The following is a 19288-nucleotide window of genomic DNA, read 5'->3' as shown; positions in this document are numbered from 1 at the left end:
AGATGATAGGGATTCCAAGTTTCTTAGTCACTTTTGGAAAAGTCTTTGGGGTAAACTTGGTACTAAGCTCATGTTCTCTACTTCTTTGCCACCTCAAATGGATGGTCAAACCGAAGTAGTGAATGACTCTAGGGAGTATGCTTAGATGTATAATTAGAGGAAAGCCCACTTTGGGAGGACCGTTTACCTTTTGATCGAATTTGCTTACAATCGGTCCCTCCATTCCTCTATTGGCATGACTCCATTTGAAGTATGTTATGGCTTTAATCCTTTGATTCCTTTAACCTTAACCCCTTTGGCGAGTGATGTTGTTGTGAGTTTAGATGCAAAGCAAAGGGCGGTCGAAATGATGAAAATCCATGCCAAGGTAAAGGAGAGCATTGACAAAGTCAACACCAAGGTAGCCAAGAGACAAAATCATGGGAGAAAAAAGGTGGACTTCCAACTCGATGATTGGGTTTGGGTTCACTTTCGAAAAGAAATGTTCCCGCAAACGCGAAAAGGAAATTGAGCCCCGGTGAGATGACCATTCAAAGTGCTTGAAAAGATCAATGACAATGCCTATAAGATCGACTTGCCAAGTGAGTATAATGTTCATAATGTTTTCAATGTGAGTGATCTTTCCTCTAGTGTTGTAGGTATGCCCTTAGATTCGAGGATGAATCTTCTCTAAGAAGGGGAGGATGATACGAACCCAACAAGCACAAGGCCTTTCACAAGAAGTCAAGCAAGAGAACTTCAAGAGTTGCAAGCCTTGTTCATGAAAAAAGATGCCTTTGGAGGAGATTGAGAGAAGACTTCACGGATTTACAACGTTTGGGAGTTGGCATTGGAAGAGTTGCAAAGTGGCTAGAAGCGCGAAATGGCTAAAAGTGAAACTATGGGGCTAAGATTGCAATTGGAGGTCATGCTTGCAAGTTATGGGGTTAGAATGGCAATTGGAGGTCATAATTGCAAGTTATGAGGCTTTGGATGCAATTGAAGACCCATGTGGGTATTTTTGCAAAAGAGCCACTTTAGGGCCTTTTGGTGTAATAGGCATTAGTATAAATAGTTCTTTTCATCCATTTGGAAGACTTAGCTTGGATATTGTGTGAATTTATATTTTGAGAGATTTAGTTAATAGATAGTTTGTTTGGTTGATTATTGACTAAGTGTAATTTCTTAGTTGTGCATTGAATTGCAAGTTCCATTGAATTCATATTAGGTTGCTCATTTGTGGAATCATTTGAGTCCTTTTCTTTGAATTAAAATTACTTAGGTTCTTAGGGTTGAATCAAATTGGGAGGGATTGGGTTTGATATACCCAATTTTGCCTATAGATTTACTATCCTTTGGGTCTAGTATCTATCCTTCTATCTCCTCTTTTCCAATTTGTCCAAGTTCCTTTTATTTTCTTTGTTGTTTTTGAATTCTTAGAGTTTTCCCTAGGTTGAATCTTATCAGTTGTTACATGTTTCAACAAAATGTGCAACATGTTGCTTTGGATTTCCCTTGCCTTCAAATTGTTGAAATTTGGGAGGTTGATAACCGGCGGGCATCTTGAAGCTATCAATTCTTGTAGTGTACGGCTTTCCGTAAGTAAAATAAGACTTGGCAACAACTTCATACTTATCCTTGACAGTCCCTTCGATGAACTCCTTCAGTCGGTCAAGCGGAATCATCCCTTCAGAAGAAACTGGAATTTCCTTGGTAGGCGGTACTTGTTTTGCATGAGGTTCAGTCTTCTGTGCTTCTGGACCCTTTCCAGGTGCGTGGCTAGATTCTCCTTCCATTAATCCATCCATCTTGTCTATCAACTTCTCAATCCGAGTGTCTTGATTTTGCACATGCTTGGCTAAGCCATCAATCACCTTTGCCAAGTTTGCTAGTGTCTCCTCCATCGATGAAGCATTAGTTACCATTCTTGCATGATTGTTGGGGATGTTGGAGAATAGTACGGATTATCGCATAAGTTGATCTTTGACTGTCCTACTTCATGTGGTGTGAGTGGAGAGGATCCATCACTTGAAGTATCATCATCTTCCTTCATAGCAGATTTTTTGGATCCAGAGAGATCAAGTAGAGCTAGAGTCTTCTTAATCTTTTCAAAGAATGTTGCTTCCTTCATCCGATACATCGGTAGAGGATCTTACTCCTTTTAGGGATGAAGATCCAAAAACAGGAGTTGTTGCGGACGGCACTTGGAGCTTGCTTTGCTCCTCGTAACTGGTCCAATGCTACCAAAGGTAATGTCGAGGATGCTTTCCACATCAGCAGAGAACTTGGAGTTAGCAACCTTGGAGTTGATCTTCTCTGAAGTCATTTCAATGTTCTTGAGTTTCTATCGTCAAAAAGTTGAGATGAGAGGTAGAGATTGTCCCACTGGGCGAGCCAGAATTTGTAGACAATAAAATTCGCGTCGAGAAAATAATAATCAAGACAGGAAAATATCACAACAACTTTTGTATTTGATTTCAGAATATGAGTGTTACAATCTCTATGATTCCTCTGATTCGTCTTTTCAACAATAAATTCAAGGGCTTTTGAGCGTGATCTTGAACTTGATGGATTTAATTTTGACTTGGGACTTGAATTCAAGGGCTTTTGAGCTTGATCTTGAATCTGCGTCTTGATCTCTAGAACTTCTAGAGAAATACTTGAATGCTTTTAGCTTGTAGAGAAATCTGCAGCGTTTGATCCACGAGCTCTCTCTTGCTTCTTGTTAGAATTTCTGGTCCCTTTTCTGAATTATGAGGCCCCTATTTATAGTGGTAGGATGAAGGAGTTGTGATAAAAACGAGACTTCTTTCGGCCAATCGTATTTAAGTCCGACATAATGATATTTGATTGGCGAACATGTCACTTGTACACGTGGCGCATCCTTATTGGCCTTTGATTTGACTAGGCATGTTGCATCATTTTGACACGTGGCATGACCCTATAGGCTCCTTTGTTTGACTTGGCATGCCACGTCATTTGACACGTGGCACCAAGGTGGGCCTCATGGAAGATGACATCTTGGGCTTAGCAATGTGGGCTCATCATTTACGGCCAAATCGATGGACTAGCCCAACGTAATTGACCATTAATTAAATCGTATTAATTGGACTTAAATAATTAATCCAACTATACTAGTCCACAATATTTCTTTGCACTAATATATCTTGAATTTAATATAATCCGAATTTTCTGTGGGTTTAAATTTAATAAAATTTCATTGTCCACACGCACTTTACTAAAAAAATTATTGTTACCATAATCCATAATCTTATATATGTACGTAGCATTAATGTGATCTTCAACCATAAAAGCGGATATAGTAAATAAAAAATAGTAAGCAATTTCAAACTAGGTTGGCAGGGAAAAGAAATTTCAAAAATCAAATGAATTAATTAATATCAAACACTTTGTTTGGATTCTACAAGCCATAATATACAAGTAGGGGTTACTTATTTAAGATTATCTTCATAGCATGTAATTCATAAGCCATAGCGGTCACTTTAGTAATAAATAATTATCATAATTCATAATTCTATGTAATGTAGCATGGTGATCTTCAAGTATGAAAGAGGACATAGATAGTACATAAAAATAGTAAAGCAATGAAAACTACCAAGAGTTAATATAAAATGCATGCAAGCAAGTTTTAGTCAAGGGCTATATACCTAGCTCATACTATATTAGTATTTAATTTTGTTGATTGATTATTAGGGTTGGGTTACAAAGAATTTGGAAAGTCTTTGTTTGGTGTAGATACTTCAAACTAGGGAAATTCTTCTTTTCTTTTTATTATCTTTGTCCGGTACGAATGTGACACAAACTTTTACCAAATAAGGTAGAGACGAAAGATTAGTTGTTGATTATGTTAAAGTACATGGACTATACGTATTGGATTCGATTTAATTAAGCCTCATTCTCAATCTTGTCAATATTCTTAAAGGAAGATTAAGTAAAGAGAAGAAAAATTGGCCTGCAATCATAGGATATACTAGCATTTTTTATGAAAAAATTTACTAATATTTGGTGTTTACACCAATGGCTTTAGTTTACAAAACTAAGTATAAAGTGAGGTAAGAAAATGTATTAATTATTCATGATTAAAAGATATCAATGCATATAAAGATGCATATCTGTATTCATTAGATCAGTGTATACCCAAGATAGGAGTAGATTTTTTTTTTTTTTGGCCGTATTTTCATGTCAGGGAAAATTAGTTTTAACTAAAGCAAAACAAATCTCCTTAACCTGGACATGATAAGTACTCACTCTGTTTCAATATATGTGAACCTTTTCGGAGTACGAGGGTCAAACTTTATAACTTCGACCTTAAATTTCGACATAAATTTTTCAAGTTTGTACAAAATATAATTTATGTATTTAGAAACTACATTAAAAGTATTATAAGTCATGATAATTTGTAATTCAAATAATTTAGAAAAAATATAAGAAAAACGTGGTCAAAGAGCCACCTCGTAGACTCCCCAAATAGTAAAGGGTTCACATAAATTGAAACAGAGGGAGTAGTTTTTAGGACAAAGTCAATTGTGCATTTTTCAAAAGAATTTTGTATGCACAAACATATGACTTGCCAAACTTTCCCTTTCTATTTGAGCTCTTGATAACTCATCCCTTCGTTTTGAGTATTTACATATCAATTTATGTTTTAAGTCTGTACAAGTTAATATTATCATATGAAACTTGTTGAGATGGTGTGGGTTGGAACCTGAGAGGGCTGGGGTGACTTTCGGCACGCTTGGAACCAAATTGAAAGTTTAAGATTTTAATGTCATGCCTTGGTGATTTGAGTTTGTTAAGTCTGATCAGTTTACTTTTTAACATTTATAAAAAATTTGAATGACAGATATTACATTTTAATAAAGAAGAGAATAAAAAGATGTTTAACTGTATCATGTATGTATGTATATAACTTAATTGGAACCAAAATTACTCGTCTCAAAATTCTAGCAGATAGCGGCCCCGCATAGAAACTCGATCAGTATTAATTTCTGCAACTACAAAAAATGAGTAATTTGCGAATGTTGAAAGTTGCTATTCGCGGGGTTTTTATCTTCCGCTAGCAAATAGTGAAGGCTAAAACCTCCATGAATTGCGACTTTCAACCTCAGCAAATTACCTAGTTTTTTATAGTGTTAATTAAATCCATATATTCATCATTGCCTGTCCACTGATTCCGCTTGCTTCTTTTAGTCTTAAAGTAGAAAAATCAAAGTTACTTAGAAAAAGAATACATTAATTAACATGAACTTTATAAGCTAGCTAACACTCGGCCAAAAAAAAAAATAAAAAAAAATACTAACACTTAGCTGTATTGAATGTCTCTCTATTGGATCGTAGCAGTCTCAATAAGGGAAAATGGTTTCAACTCAAAATCCTTTCCTTAAAACTCAAAGCCGTGTGGGCCATTTTTTTTTTTATAACTTTTCTGCACATTATTTCTAACAATAAAATGGGAATTTATAATCAAAGTTATCCTCCATTATATTATTTACAAGCTTTGTACAAAAGAAATGTGTGGATCCAGCAGTGTACAAGTAGCTGTCACATTAGTAGTCTACTACTATTGGATGAGTTATAAGCAGCTACTATCTACTTAAAAAAAAATAGGATCAGATAAATTCTGTAGCTAAATATCAAAATTTGTCGCTAATCTTATTTACCAACAGATTATTATAAATTTTTTTTAGCTACCATCAATTTAGCGACAAATTCGCAATAAAATTTGTAGGTAATTTTTTTTTTTTTTTTTTTTGTGTATTGACTCTTTGGACCTTCCATTGGATTTTCTCATTATTAATTGAAGGAAAGGAAAAAGTAAGCTAAATTAAATGCAATGGAATTTAAGGCTGCAGTTGATGGCCGTTCCATTGATTGTGACATTCTTTTGGTCGTTCATTAATTTAATTTATGAGCAAGGAATGATATGAGTCAAAGTGACAAACAGGATATCTGTTAGGATAATTAGTTCAGCAACACAAGCTCTATTAAAGTCATCAACGCAGCCCCATAATCGTGGATGCCAATACATAATCATTTATGAAAATGGAAAACTCTGCTTCATTTTCTTTATCACTATAAGAAAATAGACATTTTTTGGAGAATGCATTCACCCTAAGGGTGTGTTTGGTACGAGGGAAAATGTTCTACACAGAAAATGTTTTCCTAGAAAGTATTTCCTTATTGAACAAGTGAGTTTCTTACTTATTTTTTAATATTTGGTAAGTTAGCAAAAAAAATATTATCCCAAGAAAGATTTGTACGTAATCTAGCAAACTCCTATGGAGGTGGATGGGGTGGGAAGTGGGGGTTCAGGGGTGGCGAGTGTTGGGATTTTTGGATATGAATGAGAAATGAGAAAATGTACCTTTTGAAGTGCATCCAAAAAGACACCTTTTGGATTGCAACTCTTCATTTCACCCTTTCATTGTCTATAAATTTAGAAGTGCCTGTTATGTATCTAAAATCTGAGGCAAGACCTCTGAATTAATGAAAGGGTGAGATAGAGAGTTGCAATCCAAGAGGTGTCTTTTGGGTGCACTTCAAAAGTTACATTTTCTCATTTTCCATTCACACCTAAAAATTCCAACAGCAAGGGGTGGGGGTTGGATGTGTTGGGTGGGTGGGAGGAGACAATGAACTTGTTATCTCTACTTTCATTAGGAAAATTATTTTCCTCATTTTTAAGAAGCATATTTTTCTAGAGCTTACCAAAATATCTGTTTGAACAATTAAATGAAAGAAAATTGGGTTTTCTGAAAAATGAGGTCTCTTTCTTTGTTCTTCCGTTGTACTTTATTTTGGGTCGTATCTTATTCTAAATTATTTCGATTTACTGTTCGTAGAAGGTTAATAAAATATGTAGAGTTTTAAACCAAGGGATGGAAGGAAACAACTACTATTAAATTAAATAATAATGGGGAAAAGAGTACTGTACCAAACATTGGAAACAAATTTTGCACAACAAATATTTTGCTTGGGGCTTCAACTCCTTTAATATCCCACAGGCCACAAGATCACAACTTAGATAAAATCTATGGGGGACCCGGACCACGACCTTGAGAAAGTGGGTTACCATTTAGTTACAGCCATGAAAATTCAACTTCTTGGGTCAAGACTCCTACATCCTCTTTGATAATTGAACTTCTTCGGTCAAATCTCTCCATAATCATATTGTTTGTTCGGATATTTTTTGACTGTTATAGCGAGATGTTGTTATGGAGAATAAAATATATAAATAACATGACAAATCGATTCCAAAAAAGCTTATCTATTATAATAGAAATGGTATTATAGAGAATGAGTGTTATGGATATGAAGAGGTCTGACTCTAATACGAACGTACCATAATGCAACATTAATGACAGTTTTGATAAGTCGTGTGTGTGCACAGAAAAAATAAGAACAGAGGGGTACCATATTCTGCACGGCACATACATGGTGGTGACCACTTTAATTTGTGTTAGTACTAAATTGTTAATGTGCCTTGACCATTCTGACATTTTAAGTAATTAAAGGTGTGCGATTTTTAACAAATTAAGCCTCTAAATAAGATGATTGACAGTATTTGTTCGAGTCTCACCGCCATGGATTATCAAAGAAGATTTGCATGTGCTCACAAAAAATGAAGACCTCGTATGACTGAACGTGTTGAAGACATTATTAAAGTACTCATTAAAAGTGTATGATTTCTAACCATTGTAAACTTTTAAAAGAGATGGTCATCATGTGTGGAGCTAGGATACCGAAAAAGCCTCGAACCCTTCGTTGAGAAACTACACTATATATAAGATTAAGATTATTATTTATGTGTATATAGTAGATGTTGAATGTCCTTACTATTTCGTATTATTTACTTACTTTTATTTAAATTTCTGTAATGAAAATTCTGAGTCTACCACTAATATCACACACTTCAACATATATCTATTAGAGCTACTATTTATTTGTACCTTCTCAAACCAATTTTCTTTCATGTATCACACATAGTAAGTTATACTACTAATTATTAGGTAGTGAGCTGCCTAATTTGTAGTTGTCTTGTTTCTGTATCCATTACAGTATAGGGATATGCAAAAATCGGTTTGATCGATAAATCGAATTGAAAAAAATGCTATTAGTTAATTGGTATTGGGGTTATTGGATTACGGGTTTTAAACGATTTTGTAAATATTTTTATTGGACTATCGTTTTAGTTAATGGTTAAACCGATAACTCAATAAGATCAGATTAAAATTATCCTTTTATCCCTAATTATATAATGGTGGCTTTAGTGATTTATTCACCTCTTCCATTACAGTTTCTTAGATGCTTTATTTGATATAAATCCATAAAATTCTCTATATATATGTTTTTGTTTTAGATGGTTTGGCATATGTTTCATTTCCTTGTTTAAAGTATATATCTTTTGTCCTATGGTTTACTGTTAAGTTTTGATGCATGATTTTCTTTGGTGAGCACATTCTGCCCGTTCTTTTGTGAGAAATACATACCATGTGAAAATTATATATATAAACAAATGAAAATAAGAGAGAAAAAAAAAATAGAGGAGCATTATTTTATTGGTTAAACCAAAAATCGAAGCCTTAAGGATCTCTAACCGATTAACCAAAAATCAATAACAAATATCTTATTGATTTCAATCGATAACCGATAAATCGAACAATAATACAGAAAACTAGACCGAACCAACAAATAAGCACCCATCTTATATGAACGGACTGCAAGGGTCTAGCTGACATCTTTTCTCAGCCTAAAAAAGAAAGGAAAAAAAGACTTAAAACACATGGAGACTTGGAGAAAGATTTTACCATTTCTCGTCCCTCTTTTTTCTTTTTGTCTAGGTCCACACGCAATGGACTAAAAGACAAAGCTGTTTAATTTTCATAATTAATTTCCTTTCTATTTTTTTTCTTTTGGTTGTGAGGATAGAATGACAGCAGTCCAACTGCTTCCACTTAAACAAGTTTAAAGATTCTTTTCTACCATTGGATTGAAGAGTTAGAAATTCGTCACACATATTTGGACGGATTAGTTAAAGTCATAATATGTTAGTTATACTTATAGATAGTACTATATATTGTACGCGTTAAAGTACAAGTGCTCATAAGCTTATGTTAAGTGGCTTCCAGAGTTTTCATTTGTCAATTTTTACTGCACAAACTTCTTCTTATTCCCACACGACCAAGGTTGCTAACTTAAAAATTTATCTGGAAATTAATCTTTTTGGGTGAAATTTGGATCCGATCTGTAACGAAATTAGAAGGAGTTTACTTCTATACACTAATTATACATAAATATACATAAATGATTTTATACTATTAAGCCGCTTAGTAAAAAATTATCACAAGTAATTGTCTAAATAAGTGGAACGGATATAACCTCGACAAATAAATCAAACCCTCTGCTATAAAAATTAAATAATACTAATAGTGTAAAAGAATATTTAGACTACTGTTATATGTAAGTGAAATTATAATTAGAAGTACTACTCATCATGTCAACGACTTTAACTATGGTGATAATTTCTTTTCTCATCTTGCTGAGATTCAATCCTCTAATATCATAGTTAACGAGTTTGTTAATTTTCATTGTGTTTCTTTCTCATTGGAATTCATGATTTACATTGATAAGTCACTAAAGGGAGTAAAGCACTCTCTCTGAACTCTTAAGTGGTTTGCTATTTTCAATAACTCGAATTCACGATCTTAAATTAAATGCGGAAGGATTTTAACTATTCCACCACCCTTCTTGATGGTTATTTGGATGCTTTTTTGAATAATTAAGCAACAAGTATTATTCATAAAAGAATGTGGCTCTTGATCTGAAATTAAAAAATTAAAATTAATTGAATATGAAGCACAGTTGACAAAGTGTGAAATATATGAAGAAAATGGACGTCATGCTTGATGGTGTTTATTTCTAATGCATGTGCTAAACGAGCTGACTTCTCCAGGCCAACTCAGACTATAAAATCTTTATGTCATTCTCCATCTTTAGACACGTAATGAAATGGTAGTTAGTGAAGTAGGAAATATGCATCTGTCACACTTAATGGTAGCAACTCACAAAGTCTTAGAAAAAACTCTTTGAAAACTTAATAATTATGATAAGGTATTAATAAAATAGTACAAATTTCAACATTGGAAGGAGGAGAATGGGGAAAATATTTGATTTGGGGCTGCTTCTTCTTCTTATTTTTTTTTTTTTTTGGTTTTTGTTGTGTGTGTTTTGTTTTTTTTTTTTTTTTTTTTTTTGGGTGGGGGGGGTGGTGGGGTTAAGGGAGGACTAAAGAATTTTTTTTTAAAAAAAGAAAAAGAAAAAAAAGTATGTAGGCTTATTAATTTATTTGTAGAGAATCTACAAAACAACAAAAAGTAGAAACTAAATTGCTATAGCCAGACTCGAACTCAAGTTTCATGTAAGGACATAAGGGGCCCAACAACCAATTGCACCAAAGTAGTGGATATATCTCAGGGGGCCTTTTAAATATACATACTGTTTTTACTGTGTATACACCATATATATACAATGTTTTTCCGAGGTTAGAGGTGGCACGTGACCCCCTCCTAATAGGGGTGGTCCGCCTCTGCTTCAAGGGGTGTTATGTAGACAACGTATCTTAATGCAAGTATTAGTTGCTGCTTTCACGACTTGAACCTGCGACCTATAAGTCACACAGAGATCTATAAGCCTGCATCCTTTATATTGAGAGATCCTTTTGCGGATGGTTTTAACGTGTAGTATTTTAGCTTGTAAATACTAGTTTAAGAGCCTTATGGGTTTATTTTTGGCGGAAGCGGATCTACAACAACCTGGGGTGGATCTACATGAACGAACCCCCTTCATCGGAAAAGTACATTGTGTATAGAGTCAAATTTTTATTTTATTTGTATATATTAAATGTTGTACCCCATCCCCTTCACACAAATCAATAGCTTAGCTCAATGGTAAAGAAGGTTCAAATTTACGTGTTGCATGCAAGTTTGATGCTCACTAGCAACAATTTATTTAATTTTTGAAACCTCTCGGTAAAAATTCTGCCTCCGCCACTGACAACAGCCACGACTTATCGATCATCAGGATTCTCACGCAGTGGATAAATTCTCTTTGTCCACAGCCTAGATATCCTCAATCAGAAGATGCAGAGCGTTTCATCTTTTGTAAGCCTAGTGTAAATAAGGAGAACTTGGATTTTCCTATCACCCATAATGGTGTATTTATACATTATCATATAGGGTTTAGGAGTAGGACATGGGTGGTCCGACCCAATAATTACTCCAACACATTATGTAACCGCGACGTGATAACTTAGTTCCTGACTTATGTGTAATTTACTCAGTCACATCAAAACCTAATTAAAAACGAAATTTTTCAATGTAGAATTATATTAGGTAAACCGAACAAGTGAGGTACGTATTTTCCAAGTTAGACTCACTGTTAATAGTCACTCTTGACTTTTCCGGTGGGACGTATAATTCAAACAATAACAATGGGGTAATTTTAGTCTCTGAATGAGAAATAGAACCAAACATGTCTGCTATTTATTGAAATTATGGCATATAGAACGACATTTGCCAAATTTATTGAAATATTTAACAGAATCTTCTATGTATATGATTGCATTTGTCTATGTATGCGTAGTTATACACACACATACATATACATAAATAGACATACATTTTTTCACTGAGAGTAAAGAAATTTGGGAAAAGGGTCAAATTTACCCTCCAAGTATGGTTTATAGTTTAAATTTGCCCTCCGTCAAAATTTGGGATCAAATTTGCCCTCCCCGTTAGGATACTTAATAAATTTGCCCTTATATGAATGGAAGTCTGACTTGGACTCCACAACACAAAAAAATTAGCCATGCCGGATCCACATAGGCTCCACGTAGACTCCCAATCCCAATTTTTTTAACCCAATCCTCTTTTGAAAAACAAAATTGCCCCTGTAGCATTTGTTTTGTCATAGTGTAAGGTTTCTTCATGAATACTTCAGAGCATTTCTGAACAGAGAAAAACATTTTTTCTCAGAATACATTCCTAAACATATACTGAAAATAAGATCAGAAAAGCTATGATTCTTCAAAAGTGATAACAAGACATCAAAATAAATTTGTGCAGTTCAGCTTTGAAAATCCATTTTCAGTTCTCTTCAATGAAAATCCATTATCAGTTCTCTTGAATAGTTTTTGAGAGGTTCTGACAAGGAGGCGACAACAATGAGTTAAGTTAGCTCCATTGAAGTTCACCTAAGATAGATGTCATGTTCAAGAAAGCTTTGCTGGTCAGATAAATTCTATGTTTCTGGAGAGGACACCGAATCCTTGGTTGTATTAAACATTTGTTGTTGCTGCTGCAGAATTTTTCTTACATGCCTCCTATTTTTTCACATGCATTATGTGTGTACCTCGATGCGATTAAAACTCCAGCTTTTTACATTACTACATGGTGCCATAGTGTCAACAATAGTTTAGACGGGTTAAGAGAATTGAGATTGGGAAACGGGTTAAGATGTTACACCTCGGAAAATTTTTCGTTGATGCACAGTGAATAGGCTAATGAAGAGCATGAAGTATATGATGTTTCAATAAGTAAGAAATAGCATTTGATGATTCTAAATAAGATTTTAAAGACATTCAATGTTAGACGAGAAAGTTGCCAAGAGAAGGCAATGTATACGATAAGTATCGGAAAAGATTTATGAGTAGCAAGTTGATGCCAACTTAATGATGTTTTGGGGAAGAGTTATAACACCCCTTAGATTGTTAATGAAGTGATAAACAAGTGCTAAGAAGGTTCCATAAGGATTGGAGATTAAACGAGGCGACGGGAACAACTTTGGTGAAACTGTGAGTTCCACGACCATGTTCCACGGACCATGGAAGGGTCCGTGGAACTGCCAGTAGAGATGGTGGCTGGCTGGTCGTGAACCACGACCATTTCCACGGACAGCACCATGTTCCACGGACCGTGGAAGGGTCCGTGGAAGTCCCGACGGGCTGAAATGTTACAAGTCTATAAATTTGATTCCAACTTCATTATTTCATTCCAGCACTTCCCCACTTCTCTCTAAAGTCTCTAGAACCTTACATATACTTCATGAACAAGAATCCAAGGGAAATCAAAGGTTCTTATGATCAAACCAAGTGAATCAAAGTAAGAAAACCCATTAAAGTTCATCAAAGACAAGGAATCCAAGTGAAGGAAAAACTAGAGTTTTGCTCAAGTGAGGTATTTGCACCCAAGGTTCAATCCTACACCATCTAAGGTAAGTTTCATGACATCTCAATGTTATTTAAAGTATTTGAAAGTTGAAACACTTGGATTATATAAGGAAATACGAAATGGGTCATGAATGTGTGAATAGTATCACTTTTGAATAGATGTTTGGAATGAGTTATGATTCTTGATACATTATGAATATAATCATGTTATAAATGATATTGAGAACATGGAATAGACCTTGAAGATGAATGAACGAAATTTGCGTGATATGGTCATGAATATGGATGAATTGAAGTGAATTGAGAAGTAAGGATAATGTAGTTGAATAAAGGCTATTGTGATGATATTGTGAATGTTATTATTGATGTTTGGGAGTTGATATATGATATGGGGGAAGTTGTATAAATAAAGGAGATGCTGTCCAATTTTCCCTAGCTTTAGTCATGAATGCTAAGCTATCGATTCTCTAATGTTAGTATGACTTTAATGAAGGTAGAAACGTGAGCATTGAACAAGCACGAGCAAGTGATAGAATAGTTGAACGGAAAGGTATGTAAGGCTAACCCTTCTTTCATAAGGCATGGTTCTTTGGCCAAATATTTATCCTTCTACGAGTCTATGACATTCTCCAATGATCCTATCTCTAGAAGCTACTAAGCTTATGATGCTCAAATGATACGATTGTACTAAGTTTCTTATACGACGAGTAATCCTCTAAGGATAGAATGTAATGAATGACGATAGTAAAAGACTAAAGATAATTATGAGCTTATACTTATATGTGCCCATGAGTGGCTAATGTGAACCCCGAGCTTATATGGCCGGGTAGAATATAGTGAATATGTATATGTATTTATCTATATATAACGATGCGCGCGCACCTCTACAGTTGGGTACGAATAACCCTGAGCCTTGGTGTATGACATTGAGCCTTGGTAGGGCCAGGTATGACACTGAGCCTTGGTAGGGCCAGCTATGTGAAACACCGAACCTACGTGGTCGGGTACGCTATATAAATGCTATGTATATGACATCAATATGAGTACGAATATGCTAAGTATATGTAAATGCCAAGTAAGGGCTATGTATATGCAATGTATATGATATGAACATTAGTATGAAAGGAAATATGAATACGAATACGAAAATGGATACGAAAGATAGATGAGTACGGATATGGATGTATGTACACGAATACGCAATAGAAATGGAATGTCCCTATGGAAAGCAAGTAAGTTCTATGACGATGATGCTATTATCTCCCGTCTTATGCTATTTCATATGTTATCTATTATGCTTTCACATTGATATTGATCATGCTTTACATACTCAGTACATTCTTCGTACTAACGTCCTTTTGTTTGTGGACGCTGCGTCATGCCCGCAGGTGGCCAGGGAGACAGACTCGATCCATAGCTATATTTCTCAGAGGCTACATAGTGGAGCTCCATTTTATTCGGAGCTGCAGCTTTTGGTATTGATTCTTTTGTGTACATATTTATGGGCACGGCGGGGTCCTGTCCGGCCCATATGTTATGATATGACGTACCCTTCTTAGAGGCTCGTAGACATGTGTATATGGTTAGATATGTTTGGCCTTGTCGGCCTATATTTTGGGATATTATTTTGATAGCCTTGTCGGCTTGTACATTTATATGGGCATAGTTGTTAAGGATATATAGATGTGTTGTTGCCCAATGAGACTAGAATGATGATGAATGAAAAGCATGATTTAGCTATGTGGCTCACCTAGATATGATGTGAACGTATGTTAAGAGGTGCCCGGGTGGGATAGCACCGGGTGCCCGTCGCGGCCCTCCGGTTGGGTCGTGACATAAGAAAATTGGGATTGGGAAACGGGTTAAAAAGAGAATTGGGTTTGGGAGTCTACGTGGAACCTATGTGGATCCGACGTGGCTAATTTTTTTGTGTTGTGGAGTCCAAGTCAGACTTCCATCCATATAAGGGCAAATTTATCAAGTATCCTAATGGGGAGGGCAAATTTGATCCCAAACTTTGACGGAGAGGGCAAATTTGATCCCAAACTTTGACGGAGGGAAAATTTAAACTATAAACCATACTTGGAGGGTAAATTTGACCCTTTTCCCAAAGAAATTTTGCACAGTTATTGTGCATTTCAACTCGTTATATATAATGTCGGTGTAAATAATTTTTTACCCTATAAGGTAATCCAAAGAATATTTACAGATAAGCCTTTTTAAGATGTGGATTTGAAAATGACCTGATGATATAAAAATTATTTACACTGATGGTGTATATTACTTAAGCTCTATATATAACAGGTAATTTGCTTTATTATGTCGTCAGAGTAAATTAACTGATAATAGAAGAGTGTAGATTCTTTTTTAGAAATGGTAGTTGGTTCACAACAAACAGCTTATAGTTAACCCCATTTGTATATACTCTAAATTCCTTAGAATATCGGCTAACCTAAACTCAAAGCTCGTCGTGGAGTTTTCACATTCGAAAAGTCAAATTCAACTAGTTGTAATAGTAGTGGAAATGGGAGATCGGGGATTAGAATTATAATCTAGTGGTTGTGCTTCAATATACACAACTTAGAGTTCGATGTGAGTTTTTAATCCCACCTAAATACTCTTAATATCTACAATCAGAGTGTACAGTGTACACTCGATTTATACGCTTATTAGGATAACAATTTGTTTACAATATCAGCATAATTTGATATGTCACTTATCATTTATCCTATGTTAGTATTAAATAGAATTACTTGCAATTACTTTTTTAATTGGCCTGATTATATAAGTATTTTTTTACATCATCAGTTAATTAATTTAATACGTTACAAATGTTATTTACCATTTGTTCTAGGTTACCAATCAATGTTACCAAATCAAATTACCTGCAAGTTTCTTTTAATTAGGTGACATAATTTGTATAAATATTTCTTAAACCAGAAGTGCATGGATGTAGTTTACACTTATCATGATAAATGATCATAGTTTAAGTAATATATATTGACAGTGTAAAAAATCTTTACAAGTCACTTGTAAGAATCCTTATGATAATCATTTGGTAACCTAATAAAAATGATATATTAACTAACATGGTTATGTAAAAAAAAGATATTTATGCTTTCAATATATATAACTTAAATTCTTTGGAGAAAAAACGAAAAAAGAAAAAAAGTTTTTTATGAAGACATTTTTATGACGTCGTCTCCTCCCCCCATCACACCCCCCCGCCCCACCCCTTCGGCCCTCTCCCTCCTTCTTTCATTCTTTTTCCTTTATTTGCGTGGGCTTATAAATGCATCCCTTGTTCACTCCAAGTTAACACATTCCATCCCAAATATTCCTCCCTCACACATTTTGTAGCACGTAAAAAATGGAGTACTCCAGTGACATTACTGCCACCACCATAACTTCTTCACCATTATCTTCTCGATCTGTATCGCCATCATCTTCTTCTTCTCCTCCTAACTCTCCATCTCCGCCACAAGTAGCTGTGGTTGTCAGCCCTTGTGCGGCCTGCAAAATATTGCGGCGGAGGTGCGCTGAGAAATGTGTGTTGGCTCCTTATTTTCCTCCCAATGATCCAATCAAGTTCACTACTGCTCATCGTGTCTTTGGTGCCAGCAATATTATCAAGTTCTTGCAGGTATATTATACTTCTAGCACACTCACTTTCTGGCCATCTATCGCTAAATAACTCGTAGTTAGCAGATAATTTGTCTCTATTCGGTAGCTAAATAGAATTAGTTACGGATTTTTTTTTGTTTAACTACATTAATTTGTCCGTCGCCAATTTCTGTTTTTCTAGTAGCTAATGTTAGGTTAAGTTCCACTTATAGCTTTCAATTCAAACGGATGTCATGACTTTTAACTTATGTCCGTGTGCACGAACATCAGTGTCATGAGCAGTTAATTTCATTATAGATTTAGCTTATTATATATACAGACAGTGAATTATCATTTTTATTTTATTAATGTAATTTAACTTGTCATAGCAAATCATTCGACGTTGGTCTTATGTTTCAGGTCACTAATTTCACTTCTTATAAGCAATTATGCATCTTTATATTTAGGTTACCTAATAATGTAAATAGATTTTACACTGTCAGCATATAAAGGTTAAACTCACTGATTATATTTAACGCAATAATATCAATGCACACTAGATTTTCTAAGGAACTTGAGAAAAAAAAATTGAAACATTAACTTGAGAAAAACTTGATGATATATAAAACAAGTTATTGGCTACGTCTTTGGTTTGTTTTTGTTTTCTAGAAGTAGGGAAAATATAGGAAGATATGTTCTACTTAGCATGGTCGGGTTGAATTCGTCGACAACCAATTTGGTGGTAGAATTTAAGATTTTGAGGTAGATTCTACTTCTAGTTCTAGATGCATTTTGAAAAGTGAAAGAGTCCTAGGCTAATAGATTGTTCAAACAGTCATAAAACGTTATACTCATCTAGAAATACCAATATTAATTGTCCTTAGTAGTGTTAGTAGTGTGGAAAGGGCATTCATTTTTCAAGCTTACATGCTTTTCAAATGCTTTGGATCCTATATTTGGCATAACGTCTTTTCCTTGTTTTCATCTCCATTACTATTCTTTTCCATGTGGCTGCGGTTTCAATTTTATTTTGTCCTTGTCCATTGACTTTCCTTGGTTTTGAAGAAAACATATTATGATTTATTGGTACCAACTACTAATGGTTTGCTGTACATGTCAAAATAATCAAAACCATCTTTTCTATCTTACACACTTAAATTCCACCTGTTACCTATTAGGTTTGACGAATGATTTCGACTATTACACGAAAATCACGAGGATTTATCTTATATCATTGTAAATATTTTTATTTTTTTTACTAATTAGTGCAATACAACATGTTGTGCATGAGAAGGTGATTTGCCTAATTATCGAAGTCATTGATTTCACTAATAACGTTAGTTACCTTTAATAGAGTGACCTACTAGTTATGTTCCTCGGACTTTTCAAAAATGATGTTGCACTCGTGTCGGATTCAAAAAAGATGTATTACTTAAGGAGGATTAATCGACACATACTCTTCGGCATTTTTGAAGAGTCCGAGCAACATAGCCTGATAGTGCAAATGTTTTATGTTGTAATCAGTTTATAGAAGTTAGACGCAAATCATTAAACATAACTAACCATAACTTATTTGGTTAATTTTGATTAGGAACTACCAGAATTTCAAAGAGCAGATGCAGTGAGTAGTATGGTGTACGAAGCAAACGCTAGACTGAGGGATCCTGTCTATGGTTCTGCGGGAGCAATATGTCAACTGCAAAAGCAAGTGAATGAGCTCCAAGTACAATTGGCAAAGGCACAAGCTGAGATTGTCAACATGCAATGCGAACAAGCTAACCTTATGACCCTTATTTGCATGGAAATGACACAATCTCCACCAACATCACCACAACAATCCTTGGACAATTTCACTAATAATATACCACAATATGGAAGCACACAAAGCAACATGAGCTACCTAGATGAGAGTAATTTTGGATCTTTATTGGAGACTCTTTGGACATGATTAATGGAACATGCATGTTCATCTGATTTAATAAGTCATGATCTCTCTATATTGTCAAATTAGAGGGGTCTAATTTAACTCCTAGAGGATTTTCACCAAGTTAATGTTATGGAGAGAATGAAAAGTTTTACCCAAATAAAATTGATGTAACTTAATTATTTTAGTGGAAGGAAAACTAAAATGTAATATAGTATGAACCAAATCTTGAAAGATTTGAGTCTAAGTTAATTTTGTTTAATTTCCTAATGATTTTGAAAAAGCAAATGAAGTTGATGGGCCTTGCTCCTGCCATGGTTTCTTATGTCTGCTAGTCTATTCCTAATGCACAATATAATATATTTTTGAATATAAGTCAAACTTTTTGGTTACCTGATGATTTTATTATCGAACATAAATTAAGTTGATGTTTCAAGTGGGTAAATACTTACCGCATCGGATGTTTATACCGTCATATGAATTTATTATAGTTTAGTAATTTAATGCGGTGAAAGCTGAGTGTATATTAATTGACC

At 34.6% G+C, this 19288-nt stretch overlaps 1 protein-coding gene across 1 annotated transcript; it reads left to right on the top strand.

Moving 5' to 3' along the window:
• Window positions 1-16533: 16533 nt before the first annotated feature.
• Window positions 16534-19065, top strand: LOC132050366 (LOB domain-containing protein 1-like). Its single transcript, XM_059441596.1, has 2 exons — window positions 16534-16868; window positions 18420-19065. The coding sequence occupies exons 1-2, from the start codon at window positions 16596-16598 to the stop codon at window positions 18774-18776; spliced, it is 630 nt and encodes a 209-aa protein (XP_059297579.1). The 5' UTR covers window positions 16534-16595; the 3' UTR covers window positions 18777-19065.
• Window positions 19066-19288: the final 223 nt, after the last annotated feature.

This window comes from Lycium ferocissimum, chromosome 3 (assembly GCF_029784015.1).
Source record: "Lycium ferocissimum isolate CSIRO_LF1 chromosome 3, AGI_CSIRO_Lferr_CH_V1, whole genome shotgun sequence".
Lineage (NCBI taxonomy): Eukaryota > Viridiplantae > Streptophyta > Magnoliopsida > Solanales > Solanaceae > Lycium > Lycium ferocissimum.
The sequence above is the reverse complement of the archived record's forward strand: the minus strand, read 5'-3'. Positions and strand labels throughout refer to the sequence as shown.

Excerpts from the sequence above, each read along its gene's own strand:
- LOC132050366 (XM_059441596.1), top strand. The coding sequence starts at position 16,596 with ATGGAGTACTCCAGTGACATTACTGCCACCACCATAACTTCTTCACCA. Across the intron at positions 16,869-18,419 it reads ATATTATCAAGTTCTTGCAG|GAACTACCAGAATTTCAAAG; the intron begins GTATATTATACT and ends AATTTTGATTAG.